Here is a 19,156-nt window from a genome sequence, read left to right as displayed (position 1 = left end):
TGGGGATGATGGCAGGGGTGTTGGGGATGATGGCAGGGGTGGTATGGATGATGTCAGGGGTGGTATGGAGGATGTCTGAGGTGGTATGGATGATGTCTGGGTGGTATGGATGATGTCAGGGGTGGTATGGAGGATGGCAGGGGTGGTATGGAGGATTTCTGGGGTGGTGGGGGTGATGTCAGGGGTGGTATGGTTGATGCCAGGGGTGGTGTGGATGATGCCAGGGGTGGTGTGGATGATGTCAGGGGTGGTGTGGATGATGCCAGCGGTGGTATGGATGATGTCAGGGGTGTTATCGAGGATGGCAGGGGTGGTATGGATGATGGCAGGGGTGGTATGGAGGATGGCAGGGGTAGTATGGATGATGGCAGGGGTGGTATGGAGGATGGCAGGGGTGGTATGGAGGATGGCAGGGGTGGTATGGAGGATGGCAGGGGTGGTATGGATGATGCCAGGCGTGGTATGGATGATGGCGGGGGGGTGGTATGGATGATGGCAGGGGTGGTATGGATGATGTCAGGGGTGGTGGGGATGATGGCAGGGGTGGTGGGGATGATGGCAGGGGTGGTATGGATGATGTCAGGGGTGGTATGGACGATGGCAGGGGTGGTATGGAGGATGGCAGGGGAGGTATGGAGGATGGCAGGGGTGGTATGGATGATGGCAGGGGTGGTGGGGATGATGGCAGGGGTGGTGGGGATGATGTCAGGGGTGGTGGGGATGATGGCAGGGGTGGTGGGGATGATGGCAGGGGTGGTATGGATGATGGCAGGTGTGGTGGGGATGATGGCAGGGGTGGTGGGGATGATGGCAGGGGTGGTGGGGATGATGTCAGGGGTGGTGTGGATGCTGTCAGGGGTGGTGTGGATGATGGCAGGGTGGTGGGGATGTTGTTAGGGGTGGTATGGATGATGGCAGGGGTGGTGGGGATGATGGCAGGGGTGGTGGGGATGATGGCAGGGGTGGTGGGGATGATGGCATGGGTGCTATGGATGATGTCAGGGGTGGTGTGGATGATGTCAGGGGTGGTATGGATGATGGCAGGGGTGGTGTGGATGATGTCAGGGGTGGTGTGGATGATGTCAGGGGTGGTGTGGATGATGTCAGGGGTGGTGGGGATGATGGCAGGGGTGGTGGGGATGATGTCAGGGGTGGTATGGATGATGGCAGGGGTGGTATGGATGATGGCAGGGGTGGTGGGGATGATGGCAGGGGTGGTGGGGATGATGTCAGGGGTGGTGTGGAGGATGTCAGCGGTGGTGTGGAGGATGGCAGGGGTGGTATGGAGGATGGCAGGGGTGGTATGGATGATGTCTGGGGTGGTGGGGATGATGTCAGGGGTGGTATGGTTGATGCCAGGGGTGGTGTGGATATGTCAGGGGTGGTGTGGATGATGTCAGGGGTGGTATGTATGATGGAAGGGGTGGTGGGGATGATGGCAGGGGTGGTATGTATGATGGAAGGGGTGGTGGGGATGATGGCAGGGGTGGTATGGATGATGCCAGGGGTGGTGGGGATGATGACAGGGATGGTATGGATGATGTCAGGGGTGGTATGGATGATGGCAGGGGTGGTGGGGATGATGGCAGGGGTGGTATGGATGATGGCAGGGGTGGTGGGGATGATGGCAGGGGTGGTGGGGATGATGGCAGGGGTGGTGGGGATGATGGCAGGGGGTATGGAGGATGTCAGGGGTGGTATGGATGATGGCAGGGGTGGTATGGATGATGGCAGGGGTGGTGGGGATGATGTCAGGGGTGGTGGGGATGATGTCAGGGGTGGTGTGGATGATGGCAGGGGTGGTGGGGATGATGGCAGGCGTGGTGGGGATGATGTCAGGGGTGGTGTGGATGATGTCAGCGGTGGTATGGAGGATGTCTGAGGTGGTATGGATGATGTCTGGGGTGGTATGGATGATGTCAGGGGTGGTATGGAGGATGACAGAGGTGGTATGGAGGATGGCAGGGGTGGTATGGATGATATCTGGGGTGGTGGGGATGATGTCAGGGGTGGTATGGTTGAGGCCAGGGGTGGTGTGGATATGTCAGGGGTGGTGTGGATGATGTCAGGGGTGGTGTGGATGATGGCAGGGGTGGTGTGGATGATGGCAGGGGTGGTGGGGATGATGGCAAGGGTGGTGGGGATGATGCAAGGGTGGTGGGGATGATGGCAGGGGTGGTATGGATGATGCCAGGGGTGGTGGGGATGATGACAGGGGTGGTATGGATGATGTCAGGGGTGGTATGGATGATGTCAGGGGTGGTATGGATGATGGCAGGGGTGGTGGGGATAATGGCAGGGGTGGTGTGGATGATGTCAGGGGTGGTGTGGATGATGTCAGGGGTGGTGGGGATGATGGCAGGGGTGGTGGGGATGATGGCAGGGGTGGTGGGGATGATGGCAGGGGTTGTATGGATGATGGCAGGGGTGGTGGGGAGGATGTCAGCGGTGGTGTGGAGGATGTCAGCGGTGGTGTGGAGGATGGCAGGTGTGGTGGGGATGATGGCAGGGGTGGTGGGGATGATGGCAGGGGTGGTGGGGATGATGTCAGGGGTGGTGTGGAGGATGTCAGCGGTGGTGTGGAGGATGGCAGGGGTGGTATGGAGGATGGCAGGGGTGGTATGGATGATGTCTGGGGTGGTGGGGATGATGTCAGGGGTGGTATGGTTGATGCCAGGGGTGGTGTGGATATGTCAGGGGTGGTGTGGATGATGTCAGGGGTAGTATGTATGATGGAAGGGGTGGTGGGGATGATGGCAGGGGTGGTATGGATGATGCCAGGGGTGGTGGGGATGATGACAGGGGTGGTATGGATGATGTCAGGGGTGGTATGGATGATGGCAGGGGTGGTATGGATGATGGGAGGGGTGGTATGGAGGGTGGCAGGGGTGGTATGGATGATGGCAGGGGTGGTGGGGATGATGGCAGGGGTGGTATGGATGATGTCAGGGGTGGTGGGGATGATGGCAGGGGTGGTGTGGATGATGTCAGGGGTGGTGGGGATGATGGCAGGGGTGGTGGGGATGATGGCAGGGGTGGTATGGATGATGGCAGGGGTGGTATGGATGATGTCAGGGGTGGTGGGGATGATGGCAGGGGTGGTATGGAGGATGTCAGGGGTGGTATGGATGATGGCAGGGGTGGTATGGATGATGGCAGGGGTGGTATGGAGGATGGCAGGGGTGGTATGGAGGATGGCAGGGGTGGTGTGGATGATGGCAGGGGTGGTGGGGATGATGTCAGGGGTGGTGGGGATGATGGCAAGGGTGGTGGGGATGATGTCAGGGGTGGTGTGAATGATGTCAGGTGTTGTATGGAGGATGTCTGAGGTGGTATGGAGGATGTCTGAGGTGGTATGGATGATGTCTGGGGTGTTATGGATGATGTCAGGGGTGTTATGGAGGATGGCAGGGGTGGTATGGATGATGTCAGCAGTGTTATGGAGGATGGCAGGGGTGGTATGGATGATGTCAGGGGTGGTATGGATGATGGCAGGGGTGGTATGGAGGATGGCAGGGGTGTTATGGATGATGCCAGGGGTGGTATGGATGATGGCAGGGGTGGTATGGATGATGGCAGGGGTGGTGGGGATGATGGCAGGGGTGGTGGGGATGATGGCAGGGGTGGTATGGAGGATGGCAGGGGTGGTATGGATGATGGCAGGGGTGGTATGGATGATGTCAGGGGAGGTATGGAGGATGGCAGGGGTGGTATGGAGGATGGCAGGGGTGGTATGGATGATGGCAGGGGTGGTAGGGATGATGGCAGGGGTGGTGGGGATGATGGCAGGGGTGGTATGGATGATGTCAGGGGTGGTATGGATTATGGCAGGGGTGGTGGGGATGATGGCAGGGGTGGTGGGGATGATGGCAGGGGTTCTATGGATGATGGCAGGGGTGGTGGGGATGATGGCAGGGGTGGTGGGGATGATGGCAGGGGTGGTATGGATGATGTCAGGGGTGGTGTGGATGATGTCAGGGTGGTATGGATGATGGCAGGTGTGGTGGGGATGATGGCAGAGGTGGTGGGGATGATGGCAGGGGTGGTGGGGATGATGTCAGGGGTGGTGGGGATGATGGCAGGGGTGGTGGGGATGATATCAGGGGTGGTATGGATGATAGCAGGTGTGGTGGGGATGATGGCAGGGGTGTTGGGGATGATGTCAGGAGTGGTGTGGAGGATGTCAGGGGTGGTATGGAGGATGTCAGGGGTGGTATGGATGATGGCAGGGGTGGTGGGGATGATGGCAGGGGTGGTATGGATGATGGCAGGGGTGGTGTGGATGATGGCAGGGGTGGTATGGATGATGGCAGGGGTGGTATGGATGATGTCAGGTGTGGTGGGGATGATGGCAGGGGTGGTATAAATGATGTCAGGGGTGGTATGGATGATGTCAGGGGTGGTATGGATGATGGCAGGGGTGGTGGGGATGATGCCAGGGGTGGTATGGATGATGTCAGGGGTGGTGTGGATGATGTCAGGGGTGGTGGGGATGATGTCAGGGGTGGTGGGGATGATGGCAGGGGTGGTGGGGATGATGGCAGGGGTGGTATGGATGATGTCAGGTGTGGTGGGGATGATGCCAGGGGTGGTATGGAGGATGTCAGGGGTGGTATGGATGATGGCAGGGGTGGTATGGATGATGGCAGGGGTGGTATGGAGGATGGCAGGGGTGGTGGGGATGATGGCAGGGGTGGTGGGGATGATGGCAGGGATGGTATGGATGATGGCAGGGGTGGTATGGATGATGTCAGGGGTGGTGGGGATGATGGCAGGGGTGGTGTGGATGATGTCAGGGGTGGTGGGAATGATGGCAGGGGTGGTGGGGATGATGGCAGGGGTGGTATGGATGATGGCATGGGTGGTATGGATTATGTCAGGGGTGGTGGGGATGATGGCAGGGGTGGTATGGAGGATGTCAGGGGTGGTGGGGATGATGGCAGGGGTGGTATGGATGATGGCAGCGGTGGTGTGGATGATGTCAGGGGTGGTGTGGATGATGTCAGGGGTGGTGGGGATGATGGCAGGGGTGGTGGGGATGATGGCAGGGGTGGTGGGGATGATGGCAGGGGTGGTATGGATGATGTCAGGTGTGGTGGGGATGATGGCAGGGGTGGTATGGAGGATGTCAGGGGTGGTATGGATGATGGCAGGGGTGGTATGGATGATGGGAGGGGTGGTATGGAGGATGGCAGGGGTGGTATGGATGATGGCAGGGGTGGTGGGGATGATGGCAGGGGTGGTGGGGATGATGGCAGGGGTGGTATGGATGATGTCAGGGGTGGTGGGGATGATGGCAGGGGTGATGTGGATGATGTCAGGGGTGGTGGGGATGATGGCAGGGGTGGTATGGATGATGGCAGGGGTGGTATGGATGATGTCAGGGGTGGTGGGGATGATGGCAGGGGTGGTATGGAGGATGTCAGGGGTGGTATGGATGATGGCAGGGGTGGTATGGATGATGGCATGGGTGGTATGGAGGATGGCAGGGGTGGTATGGATGATGGCAGGGGTGGTGTGGATGATGGCAGGGGTGGTGGGGATGATGTCAGGGGTGGTGGGGATGATGGCAAGGGTGGTGGGGATGATGTCAGGTGTGGTATGGAGGATGTCTGAGGTGGTATGGATGATGTCTGGGGTGGTATGGATGATGTCAGGGGTGTTATGGAGGATGGCAGGGGTGGTATGGATGATGTCAGCGGTGTTATGGAGGATGGCAGGGGTGGTATGGATGTCAGGGGTGGTATGGTTGATGGCAGGGGTGGTATGGAGGATGGCAGGGGTGGTATGGATGATGCCAGGGGTGGTATGGATGATGGCAGGGGTGGTATAGATGATGGCTGTGGTGGTGGGGATGATGGCAGGGGTGGTGGGGATGATGGCAGGGGTGGTATGGAGGATGGCAGGGGTGGTATGGATGATGGCAGGGTGGTATGGATGATGGCAGGGGTGGTATGGATGATGTCAGGGGAGGTATGGAGGATGGCAGGGGTGGTATGGAGGATGGCAGGGGTGGTATGGATGATGGCAGGGGTGGTAGGGATGATGGCAGGGGTGGTGGGGATGATGGCAGGGGTGGTATGGATGATGTCAGGGGTGGTATGGAGGATGGCAGGGGTGGTATGGATGATGGCAGGGGTGGTATGGAGGATGGCAGGGGTGGTGGGGATGATGGCAAGGGTGGTGGGGATGATGCAAGGGTGGTGGGGATGATGGCAGGGGTGGTATGGATGATGCCAGGGGTGGTGGGGATGATGACAGGGGTGGTATGGATGATGTCAGGGGTGGTATGGATGATGGCAGGGGTGGTGGGGATAATGGCAGGGGTGGTGTGGATGATGTCAGGGGTGGTGTGGATGATGTCAGGGGTGGTGGGGATGATGGCAGGGGTGGTGGGGATGATGGCAGGGGTGGTGGGGATGATGGAAGGGGTTGTATGGATGTTGGCCGGGGTTTTGGGGATGATGTCAGGGGTGGTGTGGAGGATGTCAGCGGTGGTGTGGAGGATGGCAGGGGTGGTGGGGATGATGGCAGGGGTGGTGGGGATGATGTCAGGGGTGGTGTGGAGGATGTCAGCGGTGGTGTGGAGGATGGCAGGGGTGGTATGGAGGATGGCAGGGGTGGTTTGGATGATGTCTGGGGTGGTGGGGATGATGTCAGGGGTGGTATGGTTGATGCCAGGGGTGGTGTGGATATGTCAGGGGTGGTGTGGATGATGTCAGGGGTGGTATGTATGATGGAAGGGGTGGTGGGGATGATGGCAGGGGTGGTATGGATGATGCCAGGGGTGGTGGGGATGATGACAGGGGTGGTATGGATGATGTCAGGGGTGGTATGGATGATGGCAGGGGTGGTATGGATGATGGGAGGGGTGGTATGGAGGGTGGCAGGGGTGGTATGGATGATGTCAGGGGTGGTGGGGATGATGGCAGGGTGGTATGGATGATGTCAGGGGTGGTATGGATGATGGCAGGGGTGGTGGGGATGATGTCAGGGGTGGTATGGATGATGTCAGGGGTGGTATGGATGATGGCAGGGGTGGTATGGATGATATCAGGGGTGGTGGGGATGATGGCAGGGGTGGTATGGATGATGCCAGGGGTGGTGGGGATGATGTCAGGGGTGGTATGGATGCTGGCGGGAGTGGTATGGATGATGGCAGGGGTGGTGGAGATGATGTCAGGGGTGGTATGGATGATGCCAGGGGTGGTGGGGATGATGCCAGGGGTGCTGTGGATGATGTCAGGGGTGGTGGGGATGATGGCAGGGTGGTATGGATGATGTCAGGGGTGGTATGGATGATGGCAGGGGTGGTATGGATGGCAGGGGTGGTATGGATGATGTCAGGTGTGGTGGGGATGATGGCAGGGGTGGTATGGATGATGTCAGGGGTGGTGGGGATGATGGCAGGGTGGTATGGATGATGTCAGGGGTGGTATGGATGATGGCAGGGGTGGGGGGGATGATGTCAGGGGTGGTATGGATGATGTCAGGGGTGGTATGGATGATGGCAGGGGTGGTATGGATGATGTCAGGGGTGGTGGGGATGATGGCAGGGGTGGTATGGATGATGCCAGGGGTGGTGGGGATGATGTCAGGGGTGGTATGGATGCTGGCGGGGGTGGTATGGATGATGGCGGGGGTGGTGGGGATGATGGCAGGGGTGGTATGGATGATGCCAGGGGTGGTGGGGATGATGTCAGGGGTGGTATGGATGCTGGCGGGGGTGGTATGGATGATGGCAGGGGTGGTGGAGATGATGTCAGGGGTGGTATGGATGATGCCAGGGGTGGTGGGGATGATGGCAGGGGTGTTTTGGATGATGTCAGGGGTGGTATGGAGGATGGCAGGGGTGGTGGGGATGATGTCAGGGGTGGTATGGAGGATGGCAGGGGTGGGTGGATGATGTCAGGTGTGGTGTGGATGATGTCAGGGGTGGTGGGGATGATGGCAGGGGTGGTATGGATGATCGCAGGGGTGGTATGGCTGATGTCAGGGGTGGTGGGGATGATGTCTGGGGTGGTATGGATGATGGCAGGGGTGGTATGGATGATGTCAGGGGTGGTGGGGATGATGTCAGGGGTGGTATGGAGGATGGCTGGGGTGGTATGGAGGATGGCAGGGGTGGTATGGAGGATGTCAGGGGTGGTATGGATGATGTCAGGGGCTGTATGGATGATGGCACCCCTCACTAGTTACCAGGTGCTCTTTGAGTCAGGTTATGAAGACTTGCGCTGCTGGGCTGGTGTTGATGGCTGGATGTAGGGCGTTCTGGTGAGGGAGGTACAGAGGGTCGCCCATAGAGGGTTTGAGGAGAGCACAGAGGAATGCGAGCAAGAGGGAGGGTAAGGAATGCAGCCAGCGAGGGTTTGGGAGGCCAGAACATTCATAGATCTCAAGACAAGGAGTAGGAGTTTAAAGCAGGGTTCATTGTGCATGGGCAGCCGCCCAGGATGGGAGTATAGGTGGGGGTGGGGGTTCTGGATAGGTTGTAGTGGGGCATGTGCTGAAGCAGAGGACTTTGTTCAGAGGGGAAACAATGGGTAGAGGGGTAAGGTTGCTGAGAACTAGGGTATAGACCAGAGTTGTCTGTGTGATGCGCTAGAGGGGGGCAAAGGGGCACATTCTTATATTCAGGGGACAATTACGCCACAGCAGCCATGGTAGTGATACATTCATGGACTCAAGTTCGTAGTCTAAGAGGACACCAAGGGTGCACGCCTTGGGTGATGGAGAGAGGTGCTTCGGAGGGTGGGGGTGAGATGGGGGAGTGGGCTGGCATTGAAACCAGAGAACTTCTGTTTTGGAAGTGTTGAGCATCAGGCAACCGTGACAGACGGCCTCAAAAATCCACAGACAAATATTTAAGGTGATCTAGTACGTTTTATAAGCAACTTGTCTGGCAAGACTGCGATGCTTAAAACAAAGGGGGGGGGGGCTATTGCTCCCTTGACAGCCCCATGTGGTCCCTCCACCCTAGCTGAAGGGTCCCTACCCCCTAAAGCCAGGTAACCCACACTGGCCACACGTGTTGACTCCGGGGCTTTCAGAGGGATATTGCTGGTCCAGTTTCACTGCTCAATGTCACATATACACATTTCTCACTCACAAAGGGTCAATTATCAATAGCCGATGGCTAGAGTGCACATTGCCGAGCCCTGCTGCTAGCATAACCAAGTAATCTAATAAGCAACCTCGGGCAGGAAAGGTAGAGGTAGTGTTTCCATAGGGTGGGGTTCATATAGAAGACTAAGATACATGTAGTCAGTTCCAAGAATAGTGAAAATCCTAGTGACACATCCTCTGACCTCGAAAGGAATGGCTTTAATTCACCCTTCCATACCTATTCAATTCTGCTGGACCTACCCACGTGCTCAAAACCACTGACTCCAGAAGTCCTTTCCGAAACATGTAGGACCTAACCAGGTGTTCAGCACCCGCATGATCTCTTTTCCGGTTCTCAGGGGGTATAGCACACTTTCATTAGTGATGCTGAGGGTGGTACTGGGCATTCCTGTGTCTCTGGACAGAGGCACACATCCTGCTCGCACCACCTCATGGAACTGTGTGCATATGCCAACCAATCAAATCTTTTGCCGCACCACCTCCCTAAACATGTCTGTTGTCAACACTTTATCACCAAACTATGTTTGCGGTTTGGCTCTGTCCACGGCTCAACTGAAGTAAAGTATATCAGCGTTCACAGTATATACTGAATAAAAGTGACAGAGAATTAAAGGGTCTGATTTTTCTGTTGTTACCCCAGCCATGACGTGGTGTCATAGGTGGGATCAACACAAGTGTCTGAGGTGGGTTGTACATACCTAGCTGAGATTTAAGAGCACACTTTAAAGAAACTGCCTCACATGGCGCCCTGGGGAGAATAGTGAACTATGAGAATCACCGGTAACGGAGCACTCTGACTGGCTTGAGTGGAAGAGTGTTACCTGATTGGCAGGACTAGATTTTCCACTTGGGCTTATTTTCCAGTAGCTTTGAGACCAATAACACAAACATATGACTTCAACAAAAATACTTCTTGTATCCAAGGGTTAGCTCCTTTCCCCTGGATTAATTCAGGAAAATTATTCGCAATGTTCTGTGTCAAAACCATTCTCTCAAAGGCCTTAAAAATGTCCCTTTTACCTAAAACGCTCCTCGAGATGACAAAACATATGTTCCTGCTATGAGACTGGTTTGGAAAAGAAGAAGTCTCTCCTAGTCTTTCAGAATGGCACAAAAAAGTATCTTTTTCACAGTGTTGGTTTAAATAAGATAACGAAAAGTCTTTACTACTGTTCAAGATGGCAAAACAAATGTCTTTTTCAAAACAGATTTAAGTATGGCAAAAGGCAAGTCTATTCAAAGTTTCCAGTTGACAAAATGTTCAAAGGAAACAAATTACCAAGTCTCTTTTCAACAAATCAATTCAAAGTGAGTTTCCCGGTAAACTCTCCTGCCAGGAAGCTCATCAACTAAAAACTCTTGATATCCTGGTTTACTCTCCTGCCAGGAATATCTCCCCTTTGGCTCTCTCAGATCCCCTGGTGTACTCTCCTGCCAGGTATCCTTGTCCAAAAAAGTTTCACTACCCGATATCCTTAGCAGGCTTCTCTTCACATTCACTTTCTTTTTAAGTATCACACAAATGTGATTCATCACTAACACACTTTTGTTGACTTCTTCTATTAGTTGTACCAATGTTCCCCAAACTGACATCCCTTTCCTGAGGGCTTGTTCAAGCTTTGGCCTGCAACCTCTCTTTCAATCTCTTTTGACTCTTTGCAATGCTTGTCCCAGATGTCTCCCAACTGACCTCTTAAGTCAGGAGAAGTGCACCACATTCACCTTTTCATATATTTCTATTCAGTCAGTTTTCAACAGTACCTTTAACATGCTTTTCTGCATCTCTGCACGTCCTGGGGCCCCCCTTCTCTATAAAGCTGAATCATTGGATCTTCGTGCGGCAGTTGAGTGATGCTCGTGAGGAGCCGGCTCACCAGTAGTGGCAGACTCCCGCTGGATCTCTGTGTCGGCTCCACCAGCCTCCACTGCCAAGACCAACGCAGCTTTGATATATGTCTGTAATAATGTGCCTGTACACAAATGTTTCTAGGAGTGACAAGACAAGGGAGGGAAGAAAGAGGGAGGACAAGACAAATGATCTTACTAGGCCCTGTGTCATTCAGATCGTGCAAGTGCGAGAACGAGAAGTGCAAGGGGAAGAGGGTGGTGCAAGGGGGAGGGAGGGGAAACAGGGTGGCAATGCTCTGAGGAAGTGTAGCCAGGGCAGCGCAGCTCTGGGTAGTGCAGGAGACAATGGACTGTAGGGTTACAGTGACAGCCCCTAGGTGCATGGTAGGCCCGGAGGCAGTGCAAGGGCGACTGATGAAGAAGGAGACTGGTGCCCAGTGAGACTCTGAGGGTAGCCAAGCAACCAGTCGATACAGCAGACCTGGTAGGCCAGGTAGGTCAGCAGGGGAGGGAGAGAGAGAGAAAGCAGAGGAGAAGAGGAAAGTTTAGAGCTGCCTCCAGAACTTCAGGTGGTCCAGCTCACGTATGAGAGGGGCAGGGAACCCATTCCACCTGCAGATGAGAGAGATCTACACCCCCACTCTCTGCCTGGAGAAGCATCCCACCCCTTAGAGAGCTGGAGGTAGCTGAGAGAAGGGGCACAATCCCAGAAAGCCTTGTGGACAATGCAAAGGGTCTTGAAGTTGATCCTTGCAGCCACCGGGAGCCAGTTGAGAGATTTCGGGGCTGGAGAGAAATGGTCCCTAGGCTTGAGGCCAAGAATAAATCTCGCCGGCCTGTTCTGCATTAGTTGCAGAGGGCAGAGAGTAGAGGAAGGCAGGTTGAGAAAGAGGCTGTCGTAGTAGTCTAGTGAGAACCAGGGCTCTGGAGACAGTGAGCTTATGGGGGGAAAGTGAGAAAGAGAAGAGTCTCTTTGAGGAGGTGCAGGTGGTAGTGGGACTTCTTGACGATGTCTGAGATGTGAGGAGAAAAAGTGGAGTCGAAGATGACACCAAGGTTTTTTGCCTCACAGGAAGGCGAAGGAAGAGGGCCCATGGTGGGCGTGAGAGAGGGAAAGCAGGTGCAGGGGTCCCAATGAGAAGGCTCTCCGTCTTACTGGCATTAAGGCAGAGATCGTTGGAGGTGCACCAATCCTGAATCGTGGACAGAGTCAGGAATGAGAGGAGAGGTGGCTGGGGGGTGCCTTAAGGAAAGTGGAGTGTCAAGAGCATAACACTGAAAGTTAAATAAGGTAGAGATCAGGTGGGCCAAAGGGGCCAAGTAGAGGTTGAAAAACCAGGGTGAGAGGACAGAGCCCTGGGGAACGCCACAGGTAGAGTGAGGGGTGCCAGAGAGAAAGGTACAGGTTGGACCTGGGAGGGATGGTCCAAGAGGAAGGAGATCAACCACTCCAGGGCTTGATCAGTGATGCCCAGGTTCTCACAGAGTCGATTGATCAGGATGGTGTGATTGACCATGTCGAAAGCAGAGGAACAATCAAGGAGGATGAGGACAGAAGGAATGCTAGAATCACGGTTAGAGAGCAGATCTTCACGGGTGTTCAGGAGAGCAGTTTCTGTGCCTCTGGTAGCTCGGAAGCCAGACTGATGATCATGGAGACAACTAACAGATTCAGTGTGGAGAGTAAGCTGGGCGATGGCCAGCTTTTCCAAGAATTTGTCATGGAAAGGGGTGATGGAGATCGGGCAATAGTTTCCCAGGCAGGTAGGATTGGCAGACAGCTTCTTGAGGAGTGGGTGCACAATAGAGTGCTTAAGTGGGGAGAGGAAAGTTCCAGTGGTGAAAGAGTGATTACAGAAATCTGCCAAAGCTGGAGCGAGGGTGTCAGTATGGTCCTTGATGGTTCTTAGATGACACTTTCATGGACCAGACTTGTCTAGAGACCTCGTCAGGTGTTGTCAGAGAGAAGGAGGAAAAAGGAGGAGAGGGAGAGATGGCCAAAAGGGGGCCGAGAGAGTAAGAGGGACAGGAAGAGGAGACAGAGAAGAGTTTTAGTGGAGAGGTGAGAGGCCAGAGCCATACAGAGAGCCTGGGAGGGAACAGGAAAGGTAGAGACTGCAACAGGATTGGCCAGTTCCTTGCAGATTTTAAAGCGTTTGGACTTGTTTATACAGGCCACAGAGACCCGGGTTTGAATGTAAGCTCTCTTCTTGGACAGGATAGAGTCTGTATTGCCTTTGGAGAAGGCAACGGGCCCTTTCATCAGAGGATTCGCCCAAAGCCCTGCACTTCCTCTCAGCCACCCTGCACTTGCATTTCAGGACGGCGAGGTCGGAGTGTCCGTACAAGGCTTGCGTGATCGCGTCTCTGTATTTGGCTCTGCTGCGCATCTTCTGCTTCCTCTCGCCTGGAGCTTCCCCTCTCCAGTCTTGAATGCCGCCATCAGACTTTTGCGAGCTTCTATTCCTACAGTCCTTCGTACAATGCCCTCTACAACTGGTGACACTTCCTGTTCCCCGCACTCTGCAACCTACCCTTTCTCTCCATTCACTTTCCTTCCAACTTCTCCCTTCAGATGCAGATGATTATGGAATTTAAAAGTCCTGCGCAGCAGATTGGTCTTGTAAGAACTGGGCTGCACAGTGTTTTCAAGGTCACAATTCCTCCATACGAACTCCTTACTCCTCTTCCTCGTCATAGTACTTGAGGATTGCAGGGACTTTGAGTCCAAAGACGTTTCAATGGATTTCACATTACATGATTGAATAATTGCACTAACATTACAATAACCATAGACATCAGATATGTCACATGTTTTAGTGTCACCATATCTACATGAAGACTGAATGGGTTCTTGTTTAAACAGTGTATTTTCCATGATTTTAGAATTATATGGTTTTAAATAATGGCAGCAAGCCATCAAAACCCCTGGAATCAATGGACCATTAAAGAGAAGTATATTGCTTCTCTCCTCGTGGAGTTACCACCCTCCCCTTACAGCCATCTACTTGCATGTGATCCAGCCTCAGAATACGACCCTCAGGGTCAGGATCAGGTAGGGGCTGCCTTCCCCTGGCCACATGGGAGGAGACATTAGGCGGGGGGATCAGTGATGACTCCGCAGGAGTCATCACATGAGAGAATGAGCCTCCTATTAGAGATTACAGAGGAGCTCACTTGTATCCGCTGCAGCAGGAGCCCAGGCTCATGAAGCGCTTCCTGTGATCGCCACCAGCATGAGTGAAAGAGAGCCTTAGAGAGTGTTGCAGGGACGGCTGTGAATGCAGGGTATCAAGGAGGACTGAGCAGATCCCACGCACAGCTCTCTGAAAGATCTAGAGACGAGGAACACGAGGACGGGAACATAGAAGCACCTCAACCTGAAGGCTTCTTAAGTACTCGGCCGAAATGACCAACATTCAATCTTATTCTTGGAGGGACCTTACATGTATAATTCTTAATGTGGCCAAACGAATCAGGTTTCAATTTACTCGTAGTCTAATATATATGCCTCAGGCTACCTACTCCTAATATCATCAAACATTGGTCCTTTAATGTTCTACCACCAGTTAAACGATACAGAGGATGCGGTTAGCGCACGTATGCACAGGATCTCTCTAGTCGCTCAATGTATTTATCACAATGATGAATATGGCATAATTTGAATTAGGCCATAATGTTTTTGTCTAAAATGTTGACATATTTTAGGCATCAGTTCCACTTAACTGCTAAGAAAAATTGACCTAATGAGAGATCCCATGCTCCTATGACAAGCAATCTAGTCCTTAGCACTTCTTAAGGGGTTAAACCTTTACTTTAGATGAAAAGTTCCTGTAATGAGTGAAGCTAGCAATGGAGAGCGCTCACCACACTCTGCATGGTGGTTGCACAAGCACAGCTGGGAAGCAATGGAGAGCAGTGCAATAGATTGGGAAATGGAGAGGATTGTGGGTAGAGTATGTCAGGCATGTGCGTCAGACCAAGTAGAGTAGAGTTAGAAGTTTCTTCCTTGATACAAAATCAAGCCCTGTTTGCAAAGACGTAACATCTTTAGAGATGTGTAGTACACACTATCCAATTCACAAAACTGTATGCATCACCACAACCATCAACAGCAGGTGGAGGAAAGCAACAAGTCTGAAACAGGACTTACTTGTGACACCAATGACAGTGGTGATGGCCAGATCCTGGAAAAGAAACTGGTAATTCCCAAAGGATTGTAATTTCTAAAAGAAGAGGTAGAAAGGAGGTATTTTAGAACAACGCTGTGCAGTTCCAAGCAACATTTTCTGCAGTTTGACCACTCTGCTACTCCTTGTAAATGGGAACACACGACAGATGATTAGACTTGTTGTATGTTCTCAAGCAGTGGGATTACCAAACTATCTTTCAGCATAAATGCAAGAGAAAAGCATCTACCTTCTTCTAGAAGGCACCTCGATCTGTGATCAGAAGTCAGATAGCACAAAAGGGGCCACTCTTCATACACATACAACTTGAGTGTTACCTTCCGCCTCTATGACCAGGGGGATCAGGAGAACTGAATATCCCACTGATGGCACCATTGACTCACACTATATGTTGAGGCTTTTATAAAGTGCCCAATACTGGGCTCAGCTTGCATCTAGTGCTTCTAGTGTTTCGATAGAAAAAAGAACAGAATAGCAGACCGTCATTTATGCCAGTTTGCACCATTATGTCGAGTCAGGAAGTCTGGAGTAGAATCACTCTCCAGGTTGCGTATCCAGCCCTACATGCGACTACGTTTACACATCGCACTGTTACTAGGAACTTGTGACTATAACAGGAACCATCTTATTGAAAGTTACCATATTATTCCCTGTATATTGTTTATAGTATAAAACAGTCAACTTTCATTTTCGTATCTTGTCCTAAAGACTTTCATTATTTTCAAGAGGAACTTACATGACACGGCACCCGCAAGCAATATACAGGAAGGAGGGACATACCACCTTACCCAGTAGAGCAGCAGGACGCCGAGGTACTGGATCATACTGTACAGGGCCATGTACTTAAAGACACAGAACGAAGTGACGAGCGCCGCTCTGCCTTCCCTGTAAAAGAGAAACATGGATGTACAAGGCATGCATCAGGAGATCCAACATTAAACTGCATGGTAGGCATCAAGAGAGCCAGCCTTAGAGCACATGTCACACATCAGGAGCCTGTGGCACAGTCCCCTGCCTGACTGGAGGGGTGAAGGGGCGGGGAAACACAGTGGAAGGGTGTCATGCCACCTATTAAGTGTTGATAGACCTGGGGGTGGTGAGGGAGGGAACCCCTGGATCCCCCCGCCCGCCACCCTACCCCAGCTGAGTGGCAGGGGCTTGTCACATGATGCAGTCTCTTTAAGGAACCTTTGTGAACTGAAGTCACCTATGAGCAATACACCTTCCCTGCATGGCCCGAACCCCAGCTCATTAGTTCCATCACAGTAACTACCCCATGTGTACCTGGGAGAATGGGAAACACTTTTAATACAGGTTTACAAGGGTCACAGATGCACAGACGTAGTGGGAGACAAGTGTATGCATGAGTCATTTCGTAAAGAAGTCCTCTGGGTTGCCATCTTCAGCTTATGAGTGGGTGCACCTGGATTGGGCCATGGAGCTCCGCTGCATCCCCCCTTCTCTGTACATGCTCAAATTACAAATCCAATACGGTGGTCAGCCAACTTAAGGGCATGACCCGTAAGGCGATGCATGAAGGAGGGGACACAGAAAGGCAGGGGTTAAGTGGAACAGAAGCAATCACATTTCAAACAACAAAAACTCACACACCTGAGCCCTGTTTGCCAAGGAGGAAGGGTTAGGCCTTTTTCTAAAGCCCTGCTGCTGTCAGAAAGGCATGGACATTCGGAGAGAGTGGAGCTGCGGTGCAGGAGGAAGGCATTGAGGGAAGAGGAGGTGAAGAGGAGGCAGACAGGCTGAAGACAAGATGCCAAGAGAAAAAGAGGTAGTGGAGCAGCAATTACAAGTGTGGAGAAGGAGCCAAATACCCCCACTCCACCGGCCCCACCTACATTACCTGAAAAGTATGAACCAAAGCATGTGACGTATACTGCACCAATAAGAAAGCAAGACGGAGAGCAACAACTCTGTGCAGTACCCATAAGAATACCTATCCCTAAGAGAATATGGGAAGTGAAGTACCCATTGAGGAAACCATACTTGCATCCAAGTCACTATGATGGCCATTTGAACGCGATTCCTGATGAAACAAAGAAACTGAATGGCCAGGATGAATGGTGACGTCATACAAAACTGAATCTACTTCATATAGAAGATAGCTAGACCAGAGAGGAAGACGATTTATGAAGAACAAAGAAGTACCAAGGATAAGTAACATCTTGGGATCTAGATGAAGAGACGTATACCATAAGCAAGATGAAGATACTTAGTTTAAACGTGTACAGATGCAATGAAACGCAAGCAGCAAAGCAATCATGAAGCTAGCCACATGCTTTTAATAGTGAATAGATCGCAGCTAGCGCCAACCTATCATATATACCTCATAGATACACATAGATTGAATGAAGAATGAAGGTTCCACCATGTATATAGCAGTCTTGAGCAACGGGGAAGGCCTCAATTCAGTGTCCCAGTTACAAAAGCAATTGAATTAAACAGAATATATTTCAGCTAAGGAATTGGATGAGCCAAGAAAGCCAAGGTCTTATCAGAACTAGAAATTGGCTGACATTGGATACAGTTAACATGAAAGAACAGAAGCTCCTGTTCAAGGAGGTCAAGTGAAAACAAAAGACCTCAGAGGACTATTGGAGAATAAAATCAAATACATGAAAAGGCTCAAATCGTGGTGTCCAGTCACGTGATGGAAGGAAGTTGGACGCATGAGAAGATCACACCTACGCATGAAAGTCAGAAAGTACCCATACTCCTTAAAAAATCCCAGAGAACAGTACAGACTCAAGGCCAACTTCAAACACTAGCTGACACTGAATCATTGAGGTGATGATGTAGTGTATTTTTAATTGGTGGGAAGCTGGTATCAAAACAGGCTTACCCGCACATGGCTTACCCGCACCTGGTTGTTCGGCCTGCCTGCTGCTCACGTAGGTGGAAAGTTATTGACGGGGGTTAGTAGCCAACCAATTGTAGAGGACCACATAGTTGGGGGTTCTATAGTTTGTGTAGCCAATGGGACGTCGTACATTTAGTGACGTTCATAGTGGCCATGTTGAAGGGAGGGCTTAGTTGCCCCACCTGATGTTAAATATCCAATTATTTCTCTCTGTTACTCTATACAGATATAATGATGATAATGGTGTGTTATTTATATAGCGCCTTAATCCAAAGCGCTTTACAGAGCACATATTTACATACAGTATCACCCAACCGAAATTGGTACTCATTTATCGACCTCGGAAGGCTTAGTTGTTCCCTTAGAACCAATCCCGCTTTCCGATAGGTTTTAGTAGTTTGCCACGTAGAATGACGTTGGCAATGAAGCAGGTCAGCACATCAGCTATGACCAATTTTGGGTTTAAGAACCTAGGTTTTTTATGAAATGGAGAGAGTTTAGTATCGAGCGATTGCTGATGTTTGTTTTACTCCCTGTTTTAATTACTTGCATTAAAACAGACAAACATTTGCCAAGCTATTTGTGTCATCTGAATTGTTGATGTTTGATTAAAATCTGCATCCCCATCCATCTCAAGGGTTATGCTACTCATTTTAAAGGGCTGGAAGCCTCCAGTTCACTTGGTAGCAGAGATTGATGGTTAGATAAGATACCATCAGCCGTCGACATAAGTAACTTTAGAGTCTCGGCAATATCACACGAACTTTGCCATTCGGCTGACAGGACGTGAAGCTCCCCGTAGATTGTGGTTAGAAAAGGAAAAAATACTTGCAAGGAGGGTGTGACAGGAACCCTAGTTTCAATAGAAACCCCTCCCACATCGACGAGAAGCAGATCGGAAAGCGGCTCGAAGAGGCGGTAACGAAGGCGGTGATCCTGAAGGTCCGAAGACGAAAAACATGTGAACGGTGAGTGAATAAGACCAAAGAGTGTGGCAAAAGGATGCATGCGTGGTAAATAACAGAGTAACGGAGAGAGGCGGGATAAAATATAATGCAAGAGTTAGAGTGTGATATCTATATGCATATGGGGAAAAGATACTGACTTGAGTGTTACC

The 19,156-nt window shown here is 52.0% G+C and overlaps 1 protein-coding gene across 1 annotated transcript in view; it reads right to left on the bottom strand.

Annotated features, from left to right (window-relative positions):
- LOC138491098 (probable cation-transporting ATPase 13A4) overlaps positions 1 to 19,156 on the bottom strand; it is a 1,104,196-nt gene that overhangs the window by 183,510 nt on the left and 901,530 nt on the right. The window contains exons 24-25 of the mRNA XM_069617413.1: positions 15,953 to 16,049; positions 15,128 to 15,200 (exon numbers count right to left, since the gene is read on the bottom strand). Of these exons, the coding sequence (XP_069473514.1) occupies positions 15,128 to 15,200; positions 15,953 to 16,049 (170 nt within the window). The remainder of the gene's footprint in view (positions 1 to 15,127; positions 15,201 to 15,952; positions 16,050 to 19,156) is intronic.

Source organism: Ambystoma mexicanum, chromosome 10, assembly GCF_040938575.1.
Source record: "Ambystoma mexicanum isolate Mex_15411 chromosome 10, UKY_AmexF1_1, whole genome shotgun sequence".
Taxonomy (NCBI): domain Eukaryota; kingdom Metazoa; phylum Chordata; class Amphibia; order Caudata; family Ambystomatidae; genus Ambystoma; species Ambystoma mexicanum.
The sequence above is the reverse complement of the archived record's forward strand: the minus strand, read 5'-3'. Positions and strand labels throughout refer to the sequence as shown.